Source organism: Eurypyga helias, unplaced genomic scaffold, assembly GCF_000690775.1.
Source record: "Eurypyga helias isolate BGI_N326 unplaced genomic scaffold, ASM69077v1 scaffold12351, whole genome shotgun sequence".
NCBI classification, from domain to species: domain Eukaryota; kingdom Metazoa; phylum Chordata; class Aves; order Eurypygiformes; family Eurypygidae; genus Eurypyga; species Eurypyga helias.
The window spans coordinates 116,896-132,807 of NW_010231711.1; the positions used below are offsets into that span (position 1 = coordinate 116,896).

The following is a 15,912-nucleotide window of genomic DNA, read 5'->3' on the forward strand; positions in this document are numbered from 1 at the left end:
CTCCCCTTACTTTCTCACTGTAAGTCTCTAAAACATTCCTCTCTACTAGGGCAATATTATGGTACTCTGATAGTAGAAAAGGGAATGAGAGGCTACATTATGAAACCTTAAAAAAGCACTGATTAGTAGCAATGCCCATGGCAAAATTATTAACCCCATTCTTGATTAGTCTCGTAATTAACACACTGGTCACATCTAAGCTATATTTCAAATGTGTAACTTAACTAAACATTGAGCTGCAATTTATTTTTCAGTGTGGAGTCACAAAATCATAGTCAGGACAATTGCTCAAGCTTATGGTCAGTTTAGTTACAAATGTCTGTCATCGTGGAGTCACAAAGGTAGCGAGAGGACACGCAAAGCATTCGTGCTCTTGTCCTCCCATCGTAAACCCTACGAACAATATAAATGCAGTTATTGTGCCATCACTTATGCTATGAACTTCATTAGTCAAAGGCTGCTACAATTTTTAAGTGAATGAAGAAATACAAAATGTCAATACAAATTCATTTTTACATTTGGATAAAAGCTATTTATACGTCTTCTATCATATGGCAGGTCTACTGAGAGCAGCGCTCTGGACAGAAGTATGTACAGAAAAAACTGCTGTAATACGTTTGATTACGTTAGTATGGCTGGAGATCTGTGTTGCACAGTCTTTGAACTAAATCTGTCACCCTCTAAAGCTGACCGAGAACAAGGTAGTCTCACTGCCCTCTGTACAGTTCTGGTGTTCGGTGAAGGCAACAATGCTGAAAAATGCTGGAATTTCATATGCCAGATATCAAAACAGTTTCTAAGGCTGCCACCTGCCTCCATTCTGGTCTTTTTTCTAATCACAAAACGTTTCCTGCTTGCCTAGGGGAAGAAAAGGTTAGAATGTTCTTCTACTAAAGCATTCACTTTTCAATACTTTCTGGACTACAAAGCGCTCTCATCTGAGTCTGAAATTTTAATGTCATTCAGATTCCTGTAAAAGTAAACCATCTGTGAATTACAGCCATAGTTATTTTAATTAGAAAAGCATTAGGGTTTTAAATGTTATTTTTCAAAATGACACATCTTTTAAAGATTAAGTAAAATTGTCATTGATGACTACCAAAGCTTCAATTACTGCTACAGGCCTCCTTTTTTTTTTTTTCTTTTTTTCCTGGGAGGAAGGAGGAAAGAGGGGAGGGAGCTGTTCTTTCTCTTTCTTCTTCCCCCTCCCTTTTTTTTTTAAATTTTACAAAAATGGTGTAGGATGTAGAAGTACAGACATTCAAAACTATGGAATGGATGCTGAGATGGTGTGTAGGTGGCATGGAGGCAGTATTAGCTCATACTTAATAGGTGTCAAGGGAATCTGTAAAGCTGTTCTTTAGTTTAAAAAAGGCAATTTGTGGGAGTGCTGTGTGTTTCTGGCAGTACTTTCAAAATAGCTACCTACAAAAGACAGAGAACTATAATCTAATGATATTTTACACAATGACACACATTTTCACAGTGCATTAATGAAACGTGGAATAAAGCCTTTAAAACTATTGTAAAATGTGTCTTTTTGCAGTGTACATGTCTGCAAAAATATTGTAACGACAAACACATTTACAGGGTACTGATCTTTTACAAGGACCAAAATGGGATTTTTAAAGCCTTACTCTCTCTGCTTTATTTGTTAGCTTTTCTTCACACATTTTAAGAGTCCTCCTTTGCCTCTGGCAAACTTGTGACCTTGCACTGTGGTACATACTGAGTAAACCTACAGTTTAGCATAGCTTATCTATGGCCTCAATAAAAAGCATGTGAGTAGTCCAGTACTCACGCGAGTGACATTAAACATTTACGTAAGTGCTTGCCAGGAGCTGGATTTTAGGGAGGAAAAATGTCATTCAGTTGTCTGGGAAAGGGTAGAAAAATGGTCATTCTTTTTCCAAAACTTGTACAAGCCTCGCAGCTCTTTGCACTTGTGAGGCAACAAAAAGAACTGCCTTACAGGGAAGGAAGTGGTGAGGAAATACAAGATGCACATAAGAAATACTCAGTGGAGAAAATTCTACCCCAGTTTTGTCATGAGATCTCTGTACTTACTGGACCTATCCTTCTGGTCTTTCAAAACTGTAAAAATAGATGTCACCAAAAGAAACAATATGAAAGTTCTTCATGAATCTAGAAATACAGGCAACAGGGACAGTAATGGCATAGAAAGTAAACCCTGAGGTAGGAGACTGGAAAACTAAACACAGACAAATGAGGGATGAACACTGGGACCAAATATGAAGTGAAGAATCTAGAATAGAAAAATGAGAAGAAAACAAGAGAAAGGTGTCAAGAGAGATACGAGGGGGGAAGAGGTAGGGCAGGGATTGAGAGAGAGTTGTAATTCAGATTTGAGAGATCTGGATGCAAAAGATATCAGAAAGACAATAAAGAATTTGCAAGACTAGGAATAAGTTGCAAGCAAACCCTGAAAGGTGCTCGGTGGGAAGGAGGAATATATCCCAGAGGGGAAAAAAGATACAGATAGAAGCAAAAAAAAGAGCTCTGTGTGGAAAGACTGAGAGTTTGTGAGTGTTCTGAGGTCACAGCGAACCATCCATGCTATCGTCTGGCCAAGGCGATAGGATGGACTTGCACTGTGTGGCACAAAACAGCTGCTGCAAAAGCTTGTTCGTGGTGGCTAGCCCAGGCCAGCCTTTTGGTAGCACTGGTGAGGTCCAAACTCACCCTGTGGCAGTTTCTCCTACTAGCAAATTATTTCTGAAATGTAACAGGACACCGCAATTTTGCTGATGTAATTCAAAGTATGAGGGAAATATAGACACTGTTGTTTTAACCATTTACTGTTAGTCTCAAAACTCCTCCTGGGATTTTTTTTTTTTAAAAACGTGATCTTCATAGTTTACTTAGTTTTAAAATTGCCTAAAAGAAAATTGAATCTTAATATAAGATATTCAGAACAAAAAGGAAATTGACTGCCAGCACAGTTAACCTGGAATACAATTTCTGAGCACCCATAGCTTTCCTATTTGAGAGGAAAAAAAGAGTTAAGAATCCCTTATATATCACATTGCTTGGAAAGTATCGTATAATGTACAAAGCAATTCTTAGTTCAATTTAGTATTACCACTTTCACTTTAAGCCAAAATAAACATCTATATTTTAAAAAAATAACTTAAATGTCTCCCTGAACTAAGGATACAATTTACATCTGTATGTTTTCATATACATTTGCTCATTTCTCTGATTTAATCAAATGCCATTTAGGTTCTATATTCTTCTATTTCATCGTACACATACTTGCCCCCAAAAGGACTCTGGTATGCTAATACTGTATATTAAAATGTCGAAATTAAAAAGAATACTTAAAAGACCGCTGTATCAAATCCAATAAATAAAACACCTGTAGATCAGTAATGAACTATAGTTCTCTTTGTGACTGGTAAGTACTGTGGATCGCACTTAGTTTTCCTTCTGCAGTTCTAGAAGTGCTAGAAGACTTTAAAATCTCTAGATGGACTCCTGGGATTTTTCTTTACTGAGGGCTTATTCTCTGCTTTAACATTCGTTTGAGTGAAAGTTTAGTAATATGTCTCTACACTGGTAAGGATCATTTCTCCAGAAACACTGCAGACTCCTGAAACAACTTTAGCAGCATCTGTAGCTGCAAAAATGTGAACTGGCACTAACATACATGTGTCTTGCAACTACCTGATGATTTGGACCTTCATAAAAACATTCTGACTGACTTTCTGGTACCACTTCTTTTACATCTCATGAATCTTTGGATCACCCCATTCATTAAGGCTTGTCTTACTCTTTCGAAAATGAGTGATCTCTTGTGTTCAGAATTCAAGGCTACCGGTGAGAAGAAATCATTGTGTATTAGAAGCAGCAGACTAAAAATGTGAAAGATAAACTAAGTCATAGCTTTTATTAGACATTTTTAAGGATTCCTGTCTTTTTACCAGACAAGCATTTCTAGCAGTCAAAGGGTGAGAGATTCACTATTAGTGAAATCTGGCAATTGCAGCGCTTGTATTTAACAGCTGCACTGTACAGCAAGAGCAAATTAAAAGGATGTTTTATTTTACTTCAGTTATAATGCAAGTTGTTTGCGTTTCAGCCAGCTCCATCTGAAGTAACCGAGAAGGGTTAATTGCAGACCACTGACCTCAGCTAAACAAAATGTAAAGCTCCAAGTTTTGATGAGAAAGCTCAGTAAGCTATGAGCTAGCCCTCCTTTACTGAACTGGTATTTAGAAGCTTAACAGTGTGAGGAATGATAATATAAACACATGAAGGCTTCCTTATGTCAGTAAAAAAAGCCAGGGACTGTTTGTGCCCTGTACTTCTCTGAAAGCGTGATAAGGTTTGCAAGCTAGTCATGCCATTGGGATCGTAGGCTTTGCTTAGCTGATACATCAGTGCATGATAATAAATGAACACATCACTGAAAACGTGGGTTTCCTAATGTAAATGCCTTCAGGTGTTCTGGAGGGCAGGAGATTCTTCTGCTTTAAATGGAGCAGCCAGTACTTCCACTTGATTTAACTCTGAAGTTACTACGTATCACCTTGCTCCTTCTAACATTTATAGCAAAACTCTCACTGACTTCTCCAGGGGTTAAACAAGTTTATTACATTCACCCTGCCTGGAGTACGAATGGCTTGTTTTGACTTAGAAATTTGATTTTCTCTTACATTGGGTGTGCTTACAAGTCACAGCAAGTAGCTAAGCTTGTCATGATCAAGTATATATTTAAGCTGAAAGAACACCTTATCTAGACTGCACACAGAGTGAGGATGCAAAACCTGCCCTTCAGTAGTAGCTCTGCACTTTCATAACGCCAGTAGTCAATCTAAGTGCATGACTGAAACTGCATGATATGCCAGCTTCCATGAAACAGCTATTTTATTGTCCTAGTTTAGTTATCTCCAGCTCAGCTTACCCAAGTAACAGCAACATTTCATAACCCTATCAACACTTCCCTAATAAAATACTTTCTTCTAACACAGAAGCTGATGAATCAAGCACCAGACGCTGGCTAGCTGATAGTGTTTGCTCTTATGCTTTACTAAACAGGAGAAAACAAACCAAAATTGGATTCTGGTATGGGATCTTCTGCACTTGGCCTCCACTTTTAAGCAGCCTGCAGTATTGACAAGAGGAGAAAGAACTCGTTCTGTGAGTAGGCTCTGGAGTTTGTTGTTTGGTTGGTTAATAAAACAGTCTCCAAACACGAATTATGTGAGAAAGAAAAGATAAATTGTCAAGCAGGAAATAAATACAAGGAAACCATTTTCTTTACGCATTTTGGGCTTTCAATTCAGAACACAGATTTGCTTTCCCCTCACCCAAGTTAATACCACCTTTCACAAAATGGGATGATGAGGTACATTATCAGAAAGAAGTTAAATGAAGTATCATGCAGATTCACTCAGCTATAGTCCAGATCTTTCTTTTTCCCCCTCTGCTGGGGAATGTATTGGCAACTTCATCCTCTGATGATGACATATAAGCAGGAGGTTGATTTCAAGTGTGTGTTGCTTCTTCCTAAACTTCATCATTTTTGATGAGGGTATTTTAGCTATCTATATTTTTGTCAATTTATCTACCCAAATCTGCAACAGATCTTCAGGGAAGTGCAGGTAACACTGTTTGGGAAGCCATTTTTGACCTATTCATGACTCCCTGCATCAAACAGATTTTCAGTTCCAGCAGTGACTCATTTGAAGTAGTTACTGCTGGCAACAGTGGCTGAATGCACTAGTTATACATGTAACACCCAATTTCTTGGATGATTTTTAGTGATACAGTACAGATGACTCCTTTCCTCTGGCTAGCTGACATCATCCTGTGTTCCTAATTCCTTTATTCCTTCCCTTTCTTCCCCCTCCTTCTCTCGTTTTTTTTATTCCTTTTCTCAGAGCCCTCTGCTGTAAAAGCATAGAGGAGGGCACCCATGACAACTGCAGATTGTGTAAGCTTCCTCATTTAGATTGTTATTTAAAGTTCAACTTTCATGATTAGTCAAATGAATCAAAAAGATAATTGAAAGAGAGAGATTATGTGACACAGACATTAGTCACTAATGCTGACAGTTGGCTATATGGTTCTGAATCACCTATACAAAACGTGTTCATGTCAAGCTTGTATTCACTGGGCATTTGTCTGTAAGAAATTGTCCGGAGTTAGAATTTTCTCCTAGATTTTTCTTCCATGACTCTCATCTTTTCTTCTGTTTGTCACAGGTCTCTGTGTCTTGAAAAATGTGTAAGGAGAAGGTCACTCATATTTAGACCTTGTTCCTTTCAGCTTAGTCTGTTGCCATGTGCTTCTTAGTCACTGAGTGACAATAGTATAACTCTCACCCCCAAACCCTCCTATTCCATTTAACTTATCAGCATCTCTTCAGAGTTTTGATCCTTTCTGGTTTAAAGTACAATGCATTATGCACTGCTGTAGTTTTGTACACCTGATCTCCTGGTGTTAATGACATTCTGGAGTCAGAACCTCTAAAATCTGTTTGAAATCATAAGCTTCAGTCCTCTGCATGATGGAGGGAATCTGTTTTGCAATTTCCTTTTTATGTTTTTGTCTTTCCTGGTTTCAGGCTTGTTTTCAAATGCCAGTCACTACAGAATCACTAGGCTTGAGCTGTAGGCTTTAACCGCTGTAGGTCAACCGCTTTTTTTTTTTTCATGCTGTTACTGGCTCCTGGAGAAATAAACTCCCTTGGCATCCTGCTCTGTGTTTCGTGACTGGAGCACAATATACAATTACTGATACACAGCTTTTGCCCAATGTCAAGCTTGTAGCCCCACTCAGGTTCTGGAGGCTAGCGGTACTCTCAGCTCTGGGTACTTGTAAGCAAAGGTACAGCTTCTAGATATTAATGATTGTTTCTTACAGGGAGCCTTGTGGCAAGGATGCCACAGAGAAAACAAGGGAAAGCAAATCTATTTTAATAGTTATCTTTTTCAAGGTTCATTCTTTTGCTCTTTGCTATTGAGAGAGTGGGGCTATACATGCCCATTACTTACTTCAGTGACTACAAAGGGCCTATACTAACAGTATTTTGACCAAAGAAAAAAAATCTTCTTATGTGTCCAAGTACAGGTGATTGTGGATGTGGGCTCCCAACCTAGTGGGGAGCCACTGAGAAACACCCATAGCATGAAGTCCAACATAGTCCCTGTCCTTTATAAACAGTTTGAGAAACTTTTTCTGGGCATCTGAATGCTTAGAGATCACGCATGAATATAAGACCTATGTAAACGCCCTCCTTTAAATTAATATTCCCAAAGAAGCCTATAGGGGTGCCCTAACCACTGTCCAGTCCCTAACTTCATACCTGTCACTGATACTGGTCTGGATGCTCTCTTGTGGAACAGATTTCAGTCTTCCTAGGCTGGGAAAAGACCAGAATCTGAAGCCTGGGAGAATGCTCTACACATTAAGTCACAGAAAGGTTCCTTGCTGTACAACACTTACATAGTGTGCAAGGAAACACCATTTTCTTTAGAAATTGCTTATGTAAAAGAAATCAGTCCTGCTCAGCTGCAAAGCTACCCAAAGAGGATGAGTTAGTACTCTGGACAAACGGAGACATCCTCACATTGGTGAAGATTAACTAGGATATAAAAGGGTAAGGAGACAGGATAGGAAGTTGACAGCATGGCTTTTTTTTTTTTTTTTTTACTTTACTTGATCTACAGGAACACTAGGTACTTTGGTTTATCTCTGGAACAGCATGCTGGTGCTTACAAAGGTACTGACCAGAAGTGAAGTCCTAAGTAGTTGGTTTTGGACTCCTCTATTTTGACAGTAGAGCATTTAGTACAGGATTTTTCATAAAGAAATGTGCTGGGTTTTTTTTGAATTCAGAAACCATTCAACCACTAACATGTCTAAAACAGATACCTTTAAAAACCTGGCTCCAAATTTATACAGTGTACATGCTTAACTGAAATCTTTTCCTCCCCACAAGAATACACCGATTTTTTGACACAATGATCACAGTTACTCATACACTAGAAAACTCAGAAAATCAGTTCAATTCTATTCCAAAGCATATATTAAATGTCAAAAGAATATACTGCTGCAAAGGATCTGGTGCCTTGCCACAATGGAAATGACTCAGCTAGCTTGTTTGAAGAATGTTATTTTAATTGCTTTGTAGATCACAAACCTGCCAGCCTTGTAATTTACACTGCTGAAGAACAAGACGACATCTTTCCTTGGCAGAGAACTTCTTCTTCTCTCCTGCTGTATCAGCCAAATCTTTATACCTAGAAAAACCAGGAGAAGTAGTTACTCTAACGCTGACCTGGTTGACATCTTTGCAGAAACCATCAGTTTTCCTTTGACTCTCAAATCTTTGTTATCCAAACTGGAAGCTTAGCATCCTGCTAAGCATGAAGAAACAAGCTCAAACACTTTAAATCTTGCATATTATTAGACATGACCTTGGTTAATGACAATGCGGGACAATTGATGCCTAAAACCCAGATTTGCTTCCTGTCAGTTCTTTGGACGTCTCACTGAAAATCAGTGCAGGAAGAATGCAAAGTCTCACCAACTGATTTCATTGGTACTGAACTGGCTCACTGAAAGGAGGAAAACATGTTTTTAGCACTTGTCATCTGACTTATGTCTATTAAGCAGCAATTTATAAGAAACTGACATTGATAAAAATGTTTTCCACCAGTCTGAAATATTTTTTTCTTAAGTTTGAACAAAAAGTCTTATAGCAAAGAGACTTTAAGGAACTTAAACAGTTTACACTATTAGGAAGATGATCAAGAGGGGACTTGATTACAGCATCGAATACCTTCAAAGACAAAAAATGGTAGATATTCAAGGGCTCTTTGATGCACCAGATAAAAGAACTTAGGTAGAAAATTTAAGTCATACAAAGTCAAATAAAGCATAAAATTCAAATTTTAACTGTGGACTTATTACAACATATTACTAAAGAAACTGATGAATTTTATACATCTTGATGTACAACAGTACTATAATTTCTTGATTGTATTCCTCAGTCTAAATCTGACTGCATGTAATGAGCTAGAATGTTTTTTCATTACAAAACACCAGTTTTTGTAAAGGAAATATTTTGTAAATGTCTCACTTTTTGTTAAACTCCCAATGAAACAGGGGTAAGTTTTGAAGATTGCAAACATTTAATGGTATTTTATTTATTTGGTTCCTCAGCAGCTGAAGTCACCTATAGCTCTTGTGGAAACCAAAATTGTGCTGTTCTGGGGCTACTCACACAGACCATGGCAGGTAAAGCTGCAGGGCTGGAATGACTCCAGGGACATCAGTAGTCCCAGGAGCTGTAGAACCTCTGGAGCAACACCTGCAGGTAAACTGCTCTAAGGCCAAACTTCACCTAGATTTCTAGTTTCCTGGAGCTGCACAGACCCTTCGGTATCTTAGCTCTGGAAATGCAGTCTGGAAATGTACTCTGGTCTAGTAGCAACCCTGCTGAGGACTCCATGGCTAAGCCTTTACTAGTAAATGAAATGGAAGGGGGATTATTTCTTTGGCATAGAAACCTGCTGGCAAAATAACTGCTTATTTATTAACTATTCTGCTACGTTCTATTAAACCTTCCAACAGAATGTAGCCACATGTAAGCTGCCTTCTGGGACTGGTTACTAGCCTGTCTTAATTCCCAAATTGTGCCCAGGAATTGTTTGGAGGAAAGTTAGTAGGAAGGGGCCTAAATTTCATCAGAGATGCTTTCAGTTAGCCTAATACACCAGATTAGCAGTAGAAAACTACTTTTCTGATAGTTCAGTTAGGTGTATGGTCACAAAGACATTAGTTTCATGCACTGCTATTAAGGCTGGGGCCACTCATTTCCATGCTGGATATTCTTAGAAATCACGGAGAATCAGAGGTGTTAGAGAGACAACTGCCAGAAAGCTTAGCAACTGCTGACTGAAACAAAGATGATTCAGCACTAACTCTCAGTGCATGAAGAAGTAACAGTGAAAGTGGTCAGCCTGAAACTCACTCACAGCAGAAACCCAGAGAAATGTATTTCCTTCCTGAAACAGACCCAAATTAAAATTGAAAAAGGTTGAAATTTTAAAGTTTGGATCAGATGTACTTTAGTTCCATGCAAATCACAGGACTCAAAACAAGAATAACCAAACATTCTTGATGACCTCTATTATACAGGAAACCAGACAAAAACGATCCACTGCTTCCCCCCAGCTCCAAAAGTCTCTGAAATTTCACCACATTATCCTGGAAATCTAATCAGTTTAAAATTCCCTTCTATCCATTAAAGCAATCCCTATCTTAGAAAAAGGTGACAGGCATTATAAAGGTTGGGGCAGCAGAGAAAAAGCTAACTATGGAAATCTAATTCTGCCACAAACTTCCTCTGGGAACATAACGAGTCATTTGGAAGATGATCTACCTTTCCCTATGTTAGATGCTGAACAGCTACACTCCTAGCCTGAGTTAGTCATCTTGTCCTCAAGACAGTCTGTGAAGAGTGGTATTTCCATAGGGTGACTTGTTCTATGCATCCTAGCTATTTTTTGTTTAAAATGAGAAGAGATTGCCCCCTGGAGGTGCCTTTCTCTACTGACCATAGATGGACTTGGAAGAAAAGTCCAGGCTGGATGCTTGCACTCTGGGTGGCTGAGAGGAATCTCACATTTAGGTCTACTTGTCTGACTGACTTACTCATCTGCAGAGTAACTAACAGAGGGAATAGCCCTTGTTTCTCCTATCTTGTCCAAATATACTGGCTATCTGAGCACCTTTAGGCCTAGTGTCATCATCTGCTATCTCAGATCAATTTTTATCATCTATAAAGCTGCTTAAACAAAAACAACACAAAATTTGTAGCTATTTTTCAGCTAGAATGGTTTCCTGATTTGATTCTCAGCCCAGCTGAACAAATACCAATATTAACAACAGGGAATTAATAGGAATGGATAAGTGGGAATGATCAGAACACACTTGGTGGTGGCAGACCAAATTTGTCTTGAACTAAAGTGGTGGTCTAATGTAAGCTTATTTGAGTTTTTTTTCTGTACTTCATTAAAAATGAGTTAAAATATTTAAACTTGTTATTTTTTTTCTTTTGGGGAGATAACCAAACACTATAGCTTTGGCTGAGGGTTTTTTTAATTTATTTTACAATTGCTATTACCCTCAATAAAAAAGTGCGTTAAAAGGAAAGCAAAACAAAATTGACAATAAACTAAGTTATAAAGAAATAAAAACTTGAGACATTATTATCAAAATGCAAAAATGATGTATCTTTAGTATGTCAGATACTTCCTACTGTGAACTGAGCTTGTGTTACCATGTAGACACAGTAATTTAACTTCCTCCCAAATTTAACCCTTTCAAGGTCTCAAAAATAACAAAAGAACTTATTATTTTTCAAATACACCGTATCACATAAAATAGAAATAAAAATACTGAATTTATGGTCCAGGCTAGTATAGATAAACTTGAGTTACTAGCAAATAACAGGGCTTGCTTCGGGGGAAATGTATTCTGGAGAGTCTTACCAGAATTCTTGCCTTACTACTGCAGCCTCAGTTCACTCTGAAGTGAATGAACAAACCCAATTAAACACCAGGCTTATTCTCACTGACAGGTCATACATTTTCCCCCAAGTAAATAATGCAGAGTGTATTTATAAGGCTTTAGAGAGGATTCTGAGGAATCTAGTGAGCATCCTCAGTGCCACCTCGCTAAAAAAAAAGTCTTAAATCAGGTGAAATACACTTCAGCTAAACTTGGATTGATGAGCTGGTTGTCCAGACTTTCTTAAGAGGCAGTAGAAGACACTATTCTGGAATCATATACCCTACTGTAATATTGGTGTTTTAAATAGGCCAGATGAACTGCAAGACCCCCCATTTCCAGAACAGTCTATGCTCTTGGCTCCAGCACAGGCTTCTAATATTAGACAATGTGAATCTCTCTCCTTGCCACGTCAAGAAGGTGATAAAACCCAGTATTTCACGTCCTAGCCAAAGCAACTCCTTCTCTGAGGGATCCAAGACAAAACACAAACCAGGGAGATTTAAAGGATTAAACTGAATTGACGCTCCTCCACTGCTGCATCAAGACTCCCGTAGTGGTGACGAGGAAATAAATGCAAGACCTCCTACAGTTACAAGTTGGGACAAGGAACACTGCTACTGGGGAGTGGGGTGTCTCCCCAGCACCTCTCCACAGGAAATCAGAGTGAGAGAAGCTCTATTTTCCCCAACTTTGTCCTTAGCTTCCTCCTTGTCCTAACTTGTCATTTTTACACACCTGAACAGAAGAGCGAGCTTTTGGCTAGACAGGCTAGCACCGTGAGCATGCACAGGCTGGCCAGGATCCTCTGGTCTCGCGGCAGCTGTGCTCTGACCTCTCTTACTCTGCTTTTGAATAATGCTCTTTATCAGGGAGATGTTTTTGTTTGTTTGGACTAGACACTGCTGCCAATACCTTCAGGTAGCTTGTGGATATGGAAAACCGAGTTCTCTTGGGTCTTCACAGGTAAGGATGTTATCTGATCATTTTCTCCCTCACTTCCCTAAGTGCACAGCTGACAAGATCCAGCAAGCTGTTTTTCCCTGAGACAGAATATTCTCCAGTTCAGGTTATGGCACAGTAACCCACAGTAATATTCCAAGGCTGAGCACGCTCTTTGATTTACACGGAGTGTGCACAAATAGGCTGTAGGGCTGTACTGCTGGTTCTGTAGGCACAGCAAATCTTTAAGCATTGGAATAAACATCAGGCACTCAGTTTCAACAGTACCTCAACATGATAGAAGATACTAATGGAAAGAACAGGGCAAGCACAACGGCACAAAAACAAGCAGCTCCAAAATCAACAGCTTAAGCAAACCATATAGATATCTTTGAACTGAAGCCTCAAAATTACATGCTTGCTTTGTTTGTTTGTTGCTATTCTTTTTCTCAGGTCTCTCTCTTGCCTAGCTAAGACAGACCAAAAATGATGAAGTCAGAGGTAGCCGCTGACTGCAATCCACCGTCCTCAGTAAGAGGACAGCTTCTAACACCAGAATTCAAATCTTTCCTGAAAGAAAATCCTTCTCCCCATATCTTTATCATGTTATTTACAAAATAAAAATCATGTGCTGGCATGTAACTGCTTTGTAAGAGTGCTAAGTAATGTAGTTTTAAGTTTTAAATATCCAAACACAGCTTATGGGAGGAAAAATAATCAGTCCTGCCAGTGTAATTCATTACTGTCGAAGTTTCATTTTCTTTCTTTTGTTTACTACAATGTATTCTGTTTGCCCAGGTAAAACACCGTGATTTAGTAAAATCTATTCAAAAGGTAGTGAATTAAAGAAGACAATCAAAATTAACTTGTATCCTGTATTTCTACTAGAAGAAATGTAAGAATTGTCATCACAAAGGAGTAAAAACAGGTTGTGCTGTCTTGCTAAATTCTCTTTTTTTCCTTCCTAAAATTCCTCTTTTCTTCCTCTGACAACTAGTAACAGATTGATGTATTATTATGTCTGTGAAGTATGTGAAAGAGATGGACTTTGTTTGCAAAACTTGTCACTGTCTGCTCATAACTCAGGATTTTTAGTTTTGGTTGTTTGGATTTGGGAAGGATGGGCAGAGTATGTTAGGCATGGTTTGTATTGAAAAATCTATCAAGTGAGAGCTGAAGTGATAGGTCTAGAGGACCTATCTACTGAAGAGACACATACTTTTTTTAAGGAAAAAAAAGGACGACTGGAAAATTTTCAAGTAACAGAAACCTTATAAAAGCAGTCTGCAGCAAAGCATGGAATTTTGATTAATGTTATGTATATATAAAGGATACATATTCATTCCACTTCCCTGTGTCATACTCTTTTTTCCTAACCTAATTATTTTTGAAATATGAGGAACATGGGAAATTCCACATAATTAGAAAAGGGGAAGTAGATTATTATAGTTTCCAAGAGAAGTGGTTCTGCCAATGTACAATATATATGACATAAATATCTCATTATACAGCATAAGTACTAACAATCAAAGCAGGTATTCAAAATTTTGGAGAGAATATAACTTTGGATGTGGGGAAGAAAAAGATGCCTTTATAAATAACAGATTACAGCAGAAAACCAGACTGCATTTTGGGCTTCTTTTCTAGGAGTACAAAAACATATTTTAAGATGAATATAAGGTCTACCTTTATATGAAACACATTTGGCACTAAGCCTGCTTCATACAGACTTACAGAAATAATTCAGACTGGTGCAGAGGTGAGCATGAAGTGCAATGTGCCGGTAAGATTTGAAACAATGAGTAACTACATATGGCAATGAACCAAACCCTCAGAGTACCTGCCTACAGTACTGTTTTAAGCTTTTTAAATATACTAATTGATATCAAGCAACACAGGCTTAAATGGACAGATGTGCAGACCAATAAGCATAAAGGGAGAAAATAAAATCAGAGGAATTTTGGAAAAACTGCAAGCAGTTTTATTCTCTCTGCGTTAATCTGGCACACAGACATTTGCTGATGGTAAGAAACCTGAAAAGCAATAATGCTGGAAGTGACCTTAGAGCAAACTGACCAGGTATCACAGTTTTACCACAACGCTTTTATATGTGCCACTGGATGACAGAAACTTTTCAACTGATGAATTCTGATCTTCAACAATTAGAAATTCAATTCCTTTATAAAGAGGTATAGGGGCATACATAGCATGCTTTAACGTGCCTAGGGAGAAAGGCCAATACACTGCGAATTACATAAATGGTATGCAGCTGAGCTAAAAGAGCAAAATTAAGGACGAAGAAATAAAAGTGGAAGAGACTCAGAAAACCCCCAGAACAAAACTTTACAGTGATCTGCATGTGGGTCAGCTGCTGGTCCCATGTGGAGCTTAGTACAGACTTCTGAGGGAGAATCAGGGTTATGAAATCCACTGGACCAGAACACCCTTGCATAACAAGTGACATTTTGGGGTATTTTAATTTAGACCGAATAAAACATAAACTACATTTCTCAGATAAGGATGCTGCTTTATGATGGGTGATAGAGAAATGAATTGGAAGGATTTTTAATTTTTTTCCCCTAAATTTTACATTTTTTTTGCATTAGATTTTGCCACCCTTAATTTTTTCTAGACATCTGAATTTCAATTTCTGCAGAGAAGAAATAATGAATATATGTGTCTTAATCCTAAAATATTTATTCATATACTTCATGTAATTAAGCAGGGTCTTCCTCATCTCAGACAATGTGGCAGCAGAATAATAAATAGAATATAAATTATAGTTCAGCTCTTGGGATTAGTGGATTCAGTTATGCAAATAAAAAACGAATTCAGAACATCTGCTAAAGATTTGCATTACAATACTTTTGCATCATCTTACTTAAAGCTGACATTCCCATTCGATCTTGATAAACCAATGTTAAAATATATTTATTTAAGAAATTGGCAAAAAATGACACATTAACTCAGAAATAGGCTGGCATCAAACAGACAAGCAGCTCTTTTACATGAACACTTGCCTCTAGCTCAGTAAATGCTGACATTTACCTCTCCATAGGTAGGCCTTCTCCATAGCTAACTGCCTCTTCGTGCTTGGGCACTCCACAAACATGTGCACAGAGCAGCAAAATGCTTCGCTATACACAGACTATACGGACTGTAGAACAAACTTAACTTTATGAACCTGCTAATTTGGTTCTGTATAACGCAGTGGTGATGTAGGAGTGGTGTGTAACGAAGCTAATTTCCCTTCTTCACAGATGTAGCCATGTAAAAATAGGGCGTCAAAATTATAAGTCCTCCTGCAAAATTAATAGGCATGAAATTACAGAAAACCAAAAGACACCCTTTTTTAACAGAGACCAGAGTAAAAGAATGCCTGGGAGTAGAAGTCAAAAAGGGACTGAACAGATGGGTAAATTT

General features: G+C 38.1%; 1 protein-coding gene across 1 annotated transcript in view; it reads right to left on the bottom strand.

Annotated features, from left to right (window-relative positions):
• MYO16 (myosin XVI) overlaps positions 1–15,912 on the bottom strand; it is a 283,911-nt gene that overhangs the window by 51,409 nt on the left and 216,590 nt on the right. The window contains exon 27 of the mRNA XM_010161190.1: positions 8,171–8,270. Within this exon, the coding sequence (XP_010159492.1) occupies positions 8,171–8,270 (100 nt within the window). The remainder of the gene's footprint in view (positions 1–8,170; positions 8,271–15,912) is intronic.